Consider the following 9,088-nt stretch of genomic DNA (forward strand, 5'->3'; position numbering starts at 1 on the left):
AGACACACACATACTGTAGACACACACACACACCCTTCCTTCTGTAACGCACACATAGACACACACATACTGTAGACACACACATACTGTAGACACACACACACCCTTCCTTCTGTAACGCACACACAGACACACACATAGTGTAGACACACACACACCCTTCCTTCTGTAACGCACACATAGACACACACATACTGTAGACACACACACACCCTTCCTTCTGTAACGCACACACAGACACACACATACTGTAGACACACACACCCTTCCTTCTGTAACGCACACATAGACACACACATACTGTAGACACACACACCCTTCCTTCTGTAACGCACACATAGACACACACATACTGTAGACACACACACACCCTTCCTTCTGTAACGCACACATAGACACACACATACTGTAGACACACACACCCTTCCTTCTGTAACGCACACATAGACACACACATACTGTAGACACACACACACCCTTCCTTCTGTAACGCACACATAGACACACACATACTGTAGACACACACACACCCTTCCTTCTGTAACGCACACATAGACACACACATACTGTAGACACACACACACCCTTCCTTCTGTAACGCACACATAGACACACACATACTGTAGACACACACACACCCTTCCTTCTGTAACGCACACATAGACACACACATACTGTAGACACACACACACCCTTCCTTCTGTAACGCACACATAGACACACACATACTGTAGACACACACACACCCTTCCTTCTGTAACGCACACATAGACACACACATACTGTAGACACACACACACCCTTCCTTCTGTAACGCACACATAGACACACACATACTGTAGACACACACACACCCTTCCTTCTGTAACGCACACATAGACACACACATACTGTAGACACACACACACCCTTCCTTCTGTAACGCACACATAGACACACACATACTGTAGACACACACACACCCTTCCTTCTGTAACGCACACATAGACACACACATACTGTAGACACACACACACCCTTCCTTCTGTAACGCACACATAGACACACACATACTGTAGACACACACACACCCTTCCTTCTGTAACGCACACACAGACACACACATACTGTAGACACACACACACCCTTCCTTCTGTAACACACACATAGACACACACATACTGTAGACACACACACCCTTCCTTCTGTAACGCACACATAGACACACACATACTGTAGACACACACACACCCTTCCTTCTGTAACACCCTTGTAGGAAATTCAACTTCACTCTCCATTTTGCCTCCTCTTTTCTTCGAAGTGCCTTTGAAAAACAAGATGATGGAAGGAGTCATCAAGTGATGACTCCTTCCAGAGGTCTTTTATTTTTAGACGCCGGGTGATCTCCAAGACGCCAAGAGTTCGTCCAATCTAAACACGCTCTGGGACAACGTGCACTTGTTTAGAGATACTTACTTTTTTTTTTTTTTTGCAAAACACAAGCTTCCCACCCACCCCAACATGTGCATGCACGCACGCACGCGCGCACGCACGCACACACACACACACACACACACACACGCACACGCACGCACACACACACACACACACACACACACACACACACACACACACACACTCACACACAGAGAAGCATACTGAAGTGCAGCTGACTCCATCTACCGTAAAACATAATATTTCCTCTTGATAAGCTCACGTGGATTTTAAAGGGCCGTTCTCATGTATTGCTAAGTAGGAGACCTTCAGAACATCCAAACAACACGCATAGCAATGTTTTGGTTTTGGAGAAATGGTATACAGCTTAAAGTAAAGTCTAAAAAGACTTTTTGTTGAGTTTAATAGAGATCATTTGGTTCCTCTTGTTAACAAACACTATTTCTCAGTAATACTGGTCTAAAAATTTGCCAATATCATACAGTATATAAAGAATAAGGAATAATATATGGAATAATAAGGGGAAGTATATATAAGGAAATGTAATCCTAAAGAAAGAGAAAAAGTCCAGCTAAACTTTTAATTCACAAACTAGAAGATTAAAGCAGCTACGAGCAAGATTTTCGATTGTTATTAAACAGTATAATTACAATATTGATGCATCACATCTTACCTATAATAGTAGCTGAGACCAAAGCCGTGTGAATCGGAGATTGCTCTCTTGATGATTATAGAGTCTGTGTCTGTCTAGACTCGCGTCACCAGGGGGCTCTCTCTCTCAATCTGTCTACCGGCGGACCGGATAAACCCGGAAGTGAAACGCAGCTGCCTGCCTTCTGCCGTTTCGCTCTGCCTAGCAACAGAACATAAACAAGGAGAACGCAAGGGAGGGTTTCAAGGAGGGGCTTGCTACTCTCGCGAACATCTCTCGTTATATTCTAACAGGTTTTTTGGAAGTTATTTTGTGGTTATGGCCGAAGTGGCTGCTGCAAACCGTTTCATTTCACTTCCTGATCTTCCCTGGCCACAGACAGACTAACACTGGCCGATTCACTCCGGGTTTAAGCGAGACTACTCTGCGTTGGTATCGTCTACTATTACAGGTAAGATGTGATGCATCGATATTAAATTTAGACTGTTTAATAACAATCGAAAATCTTGCTCGTAGCTGCTTTAACATTTTAAAGTTAAATTAATATTAAAGCCCTAATGTGGAACTTTCTGCTGAGCAGCAGAAGGTGCTGCGGCTCTACACTACAGGATTGGGGATTCAAGAGCAGGTACGGAGAGGTCTGTTCAGAATGTGCGTTCACTGCAGAGGTTGCATCCCCGATCCTGTATGACAGACAGAATCATTTAAGGTGACACTCACAAGAATTGAGCATTGAATACTACTGGCATTGTCTTAACTTTCTGTCATTGTATCTTTCCACACGGTAAACCCTGCCCATTTGGTGCAACAACCCATAAACAAAATTGCAAATATTTTTTCAACCATGACAAATCAGTTGTGTTGTTGTTGTTGTGGTGTGTGTGTGTGTGTGTGTGTGTGTGTGTGTGTGTGTGTGTGTGTGTGTGTGTGTGTGTGTGTGTGTGTGTGTGTGTGTGTGTGCGTGCGTGTTTGTTTTTCCAGAAAGTGTCTTACCTTCACTTCACATTTCTTGTGGCAAGCTATTCGGCACACTAGAGAAAAAGGGAGAAAAAGAGGGGAAAACTTAATTAAGTTCAAAATTCACACAAAAAATCTCCCAAACGTATATTAAATTCAAACAGTGCCCTGCAGTGTGAATCATGACATTGAGTAGTTGTCAAGGAGGTATGAAAATGCAAGAGGTTAATTCAAATTCCACAGCGTGTTTGTTCTGCGGTCAAAGTCAAATATTATCTGCCGTTAGCAGGCTGATGCTGCCCAATGTTAGGTTTGGGCTCTGTGGGATTAAGGCTGGGATAGACCTCTGCTCCAGCCTCAAGGCTTAAGGCTGGGATAGACCTCTGCTCCAGCCTCAAGGCTTAAGGCTGTGATAGACATCTGCACCAGCCTTAAGGCTGGGATAGACCTCTGCTCCAGCCTCAAGGCTTAAAGGGATAGTTCGGTTTGTTTGAAGTTGGGTCCTATCAGCTAGTCACATACACTAACGTAATTAGGTACAGTGTTCTGGACGCTGAGCGCAGTGTCTAACGAGATCCGGCACCCAGAGGAGCAGCCTCGCGCAGCCTCACCAGCTTTTTCTCTCTCAGTACTGGGGGTCAACAACTAAAACTATAACTGTAATTTAGCCACCTAAAACAACGCCCACCTAAACAAATCGATATCCGTGTACATGCACGCTCTATTTTGACAATTTCAGCGCTTTACTTTTCCGCAAAACAGCAGTTTCATTCGGCACTGCTTTTTCTCCAAACCGTACAACTACCGTGTTCCTCCGCTAAAAGCCAGGTCAGAGCCGCAGCACTGGATTACTCCGCAGTTATTTGGGGGTAGGCTATTTTATTTCTCCCGGTTTGAAGACACAACAAATAGAATACACGGACGAAAATATGAGTGATTTTGATAGCGAGGATGATATGCCATTCACCTTGGTGACAAGAGGATACAATTATGAACCAGAGAGAATACAGAAGAGGAACTTTTGCAGAGAGTGAACAGGCAGAGAGATGCGCCTGCTGCCTAAATGCCTGGGTGCCCTGGCTGCAGACCTTATTCACCATTCCCAGGATAAATTGGGGAAAACGACCCAGACCAGAGAGGCCAGGTGACTTGTTGTCTTTAAAGTAAGTCAGTGTTTTATCTCTCTTCTTCCTGTTTTGTAAACCGCGGCTCTGTGCTCTGTGCTGGCTTTAGCGGAGGAATACGGTGGTTGTACGGTTGGGAGAAAAAGCAGTGCCGAATGAAACTGCTGTTTTGCGGAAAAGTAAAGCGCTGAAAATTGTCAAAATAGAGCGTGCATGTACACAGATATCGATTTGTTTAGGTGGGCGTTGTTTTAGGTGTTTTAGGTGGCTAAATTACGTTTTAGTTGTTGACCCCCAGTACTGAGAGAGAAAAAGCTGGTGAGGCTGCGCGAGGCTGCTCCTCTGGGTGCCGGATCTCGTTAGACACTGCGCTCAGCGTCCAGAACACTGTACCTAATTACGTTAGTGTATGTGACTAGCTGATAGGACCCAACTTCAAACAAACCGAACTATCCCTTTAAGGCTGTGATAGACCTCTGCTCCAGCCTCTGTCGGCTTAAGGCTGGGATAGACCTCTGCTCCAGCCTCAAGGCTTAAGGCTGGGATAGACCTCTGCTCCAGCCTCAAGGCTTAAGGCTGGGATAGACCTCTGCTCCAGCCTCAAGGCTTAAGGCTGGGATAGACCTCTGCTCCAGCCTCAAGGCTTAAGGCTGGGATAGACCTCTGCTCCAGCCTCAAGGCTTAAGGCTGGGATAGACCTCTGCTCCAGCCTCAAGGCTTAAGGCTGTGATAGACCTCTGCTCCAGCCTCAAGGCTTAAGGCTGTGATAGACCTCTGCTCCAGCCTCAACTTGAAGGCTGGGATAGACCTCTGCTCCAGCCTCAAGGCTTAAGGCTGTGATAGACCTCTGCTCCAGCCTCAACTTGAAGGCTGGGATAGACCTCTGCTCCAGCCTCAAGGCTTAAGGCTGGGATAGACCTCTGCTCCAGCCTCAACTTGAAGGCTGGGATAGACCTCTGCTCCAGCCTCAAGGCTTAAGGCTGGGATAGACCTCTGCTCCAGCCTCAACTTGAAGGCTGGGATAGACCTCTGCTCCAGCCTCAAGGCTTAAGGCTGGGATAGACCTCTGCTCCAGCCTCAAGGCTTAAGGCTGGGATAGACCTCTGCACCAGCCTCAACTTGGAGCCTTGCCGGTGGCAGCTAGTCCTGTATACTCCAACATCAGCTTGACGAGGGGTCGCAGACCACACTTTGGAAAGCACAGTGCCAGCATCCAGGATAGCAGCCAGTACTAAGGATACTGTTATACTATACACAGTCTATCATGGGGACAATGGGGTCAAAGTTCAGGCCAAGGCCAACTGTTCCACAACATAAATAATCTAAAAATAAAAAATAAAGTCTGCATTCATTCAAAGGAAACAAAGATTTGAGGGGGTAAGAGAGGAGAGAAACTGTAGATTTTATATTTCCAAAAAGTGAACATGCATATACAAAGAATATTGTATATATTCCCCCCCCCCCACACACAAGCCCTTTCTCTGGACTCCCACTGGGTCTACAAATAAGGGTCAATAGGGGGCAGCACCTGGACCTGTGGCTCGTAAATTGTCAGCCACAGCAGATCACCGACTCAAAACAAAGCACCGGGTGCTGAGGCACGGGCTTTCCAAATAAAGGAGAAAACTCTATGCTTTTACTGGAACGCCCCTTATGAAATGAGTTCTTCTTCCTGTCCCGGGCCACATTTTTCAAAGAGAGTGTAATATCTATTGTGATTGGCTGTGAAGTCATTGATTTGAAGCTGGAAGATGGCCAGTCTCTCCACACTGTGTGACAGTGGAGATCATGTCTGTGTGATGTTGTGTTATGCTGTTACACTCCCTCTGTAGTCTTTGTTCCCACAAACCCACATGTTCCCTAAACACCGTTTGTTCTTGAAGCCTTGTGTTCTGGTGTGTTGTGTGTGTTGTGTGCGTGCGTGTGTGTGTGTGTGTGTGTGTGTGTGTGTGTGTGTGTTGTGATATATTTCCTGAATCCCATCCTCTCTAAGCCCAGTGTGCCTTCAGCTCTATGTCCTGCAAATCCCAGAGTTAATTCTCTAAAAAGCCTCATAAATCAGGGGCCGTATCTCTACAAAGAGTATTGAAGGCAAGAGTCGAAATGCTGGTGCTTTTTTTACCACAGCGCTGCTGCCATTTTGGCCTGAAAACAAAACAAAACTCCCCCTTGGACAATGGGGCAACAGCACAGAACCATGACAGCCAAACAAAGGTCCCTTCAGACCAAAATGGCCGATTTGCTGTCCGCTGATGTTGCAATGGAACAACCTATTAGCCTTCGGTTCTTATCAATGTAAGTTCTTTGGTGGTAGTAGTAACTCTTAGTACTACTAGCAAGCTTTATGGATACAGCCCCAGTTCTTTGTTCCTGAAACCCTGCGTTCTCTCCTTTATTTTCTTCATTGGGCTGATGTCTGAATAAACATTTTAAAGGAATCCAAAAGAGATGTAGGGGATGATGTTTGGATAAGCCTGACTGCCTGCTGCCTGCAATATCTTTAACTGGATTTTACAAGTCTGCTACATTTCATTTCACACATAGTATACATTTCAGGTTCATGTCTATTCAAAAGACCAAGTATTTTGTGATTATCATTTATGTGTTTACAACACGTAATCATAATTTATTAGGTGCTTCAACGTCTAGATTTCAAATCTATATTGAAATCGCTCTTTTAATGTTGCTCTTTACTTTTATGGTCTATTTTACCTTTTTGCTTTTAATTTCATCACCTTGTACAGTAACTGTATTTTGAAAAATGTGAGAGAAATAAAGATTCTTATTATAATAGATGATTAGTATTATTGCAAGTTGAAATGTAGACTAAATATGCCATGGGCGGTATAACTGTAGTTGAACATGTGTGGAACTGATTGCACAAGTTAGTAACACAAACCTTACATGGCTTTAGCCTGGTTCAGGTTTAGAGGTTAAGTGTTCAGAGCAGCTAGGGTCAACCTAACAGGTACAAGGCCTTAAATCTTATCCAGCAGAGAGTTTGTTTTTTTACACGAACACTCATTTATAACAGGAAGGTTTGTGTATGGAAGCAGGAGGCCAAGCAACACACGCAGGTACACACTGATGGAGTGCACACATGCATGGGTCAAAGGTCAAAGGAAGTGTGCCTGTGGGGGGGGACTGTAACAGCAGTCTTCATGTACATCAATCGTACACTACTACATAAAATGCTTATTATTGAATCATAAGAATTGATATCAGCTAAAAATGGCTATAGTAAATTTCACAAATAAACCGTTGTGCAAACAGAGTTTAAGCGCTGAGACCAGGGAAAGTGAGAAGCTCCCCTTTTTAAATATAGAGTCAAAAGTGTAATTACTTCATGGTATATTTAGTTTCTATTTAGGCACTGGCGGGACTATATTTGCACTTGGGGGGTAACATTTGAAAGTCGGTTTGACTTCTTAATTAGAGGCCTTCAAATGTGGGTGGCACCATGAAATCCTACCGGCTACACAGTCAGTCCCATAAAGATTTGAGTTCCCAGGGTCAAACTGAATGGAGTCCCACACGACACGAGGGAGCAGATCCTCTATCACAGAGCACAGATCCACTCCACACTGAGACAGACTCTATGAAGCAGCAGCCGCAAGATGAACAACATTACATCATACTTCATCTGAGGGAAGTATTTTCAGATTTTTTTGACATTATGCAATGGGTTTGGAAAAGGTCTGAGAAGTATTTGTACCACATCATCCTTCTACTGAAGTGAAAACATGACAATCACCAAAATTGGACATAACAAATGATGCTTGAGTGACACATAATAATCCACTGTCTTTAGTAAGTCCTTATTGTACTGTATGTGAAGTCCTGATGGAAGGGGTTGTTTCGGTTGGTCGCATTGAGGCGAATGCGGATAAGTACCGATAACTGCAGTTCCTCGAATGGCCACCTTGATGCTGGCTCCAAAAGGGAGTCATTCCCCATTCACCCCGTGTTAAAATGTCCGACTTTACAGCAGAAATAATAATAATTGGTCTCTATATATACACTGTATTCACCTTATTCACCACGCCCCACTTTTTCTCTCTTCCGCGTTCGATGCAACGTATTTGTTCTTCCGGTTCAGCGCTAGTTGGTGGCCATTTTCAAAATAAAATGTCAGTATGAATGAAGTTTGGCAACATTCAGAATTAAGCTACACTGTGGCCAACTTCAGTTACATGTTCATAACATTACTGCTGCGAGGAGCCGATGGCTGTAACCCGGTCGGCATTTAACATTAGTTACAAAAGAACGTTGACGGTGTTTTCTCACTGCCAGTAGTAGGGGTTGACAGATAGGTACACAGTCAGCGCTCCCGGTCCTCGCTGCTCGTTAAGGATTTTCCAATAGACGTTTAATATTCTGATAAACTGGTCACATATATGTTACGTTCTCACCCGACGAATATTAAAACTTTAAAACAGTTTGGGGGTTTTTTAGCTTGAAAACAGCTTTTTGGCAAGTCTAGGCGTACTCTACTTCCGTGTTTAAAACCGGAAAGACGATTACGAAATGACGTCATGCAGAAGCGTCCTTGTATGGGCAAAGAATAAGGTGAATAGCTACTGTAATTTCACCTTCCGTGACTACTGTACGGGGGTGAGTTTTTGTATAACTCACACGTTTAGAGTAAAATAGACAATTAAAAAAAGACTGTTTTTGGGTGTCTTTGTGTCCAGTGATTGTGCAGTTTGCCGATCACAGACCAAACCCCTCTCTTCCAAATATGGAGTACAAATACATCACTTCTGGGTAAAAAAAAAAAAAAAAAGATGGCAGCTGCCAAAATGCCAAACCTGAGGCTTCAAAACAGGAGTCCACAAACCAATGGGTGACATCACACTCACTAGCTAAGTCCATCTTTTTTTTAAGTCTATGGTTCTGATTATGCTTGTGCCATGTGTGA

The 9,088-nt window shown here is 44.1% G+C and overlaps 1 protein-coding gene across 1 annotated transcript in view; it reads right to left on the bottom strand.

Moving 5' to 3' along the window:
• The window catches only part of tns1b (tensin 1b), a gene marked incomplete at its 5' end in the record, with an annotated part of 254,067 nt that overhangs the window by 193,266 nt on the left and 51,713 nt on the right, over positions 1-9,088 (bottom strand). The window contains one exon of the mRNA XM_083641496.1: positions 3,080-3,117. Within this exon, the coding sequence (XP_083497622.1) occupies positions 3,080-3,117 (38 nt within the window). The remainder of the gene's footprint in view (positions 1-3,079; positions 3,118-9,088) is intronic.

Source organism: Poromitra crassiceps (assembly GCF_964638095.1).
Source record: "Poromitra crassiceps genome assembly, chromosome: 8".
NCBI classification, from domain to species: Eukaryota; Metazoa; Chordata; class Actinopteri; order Beryciformes; family Melamphaidae; genus Poromitra; species Poromitra crassiceps.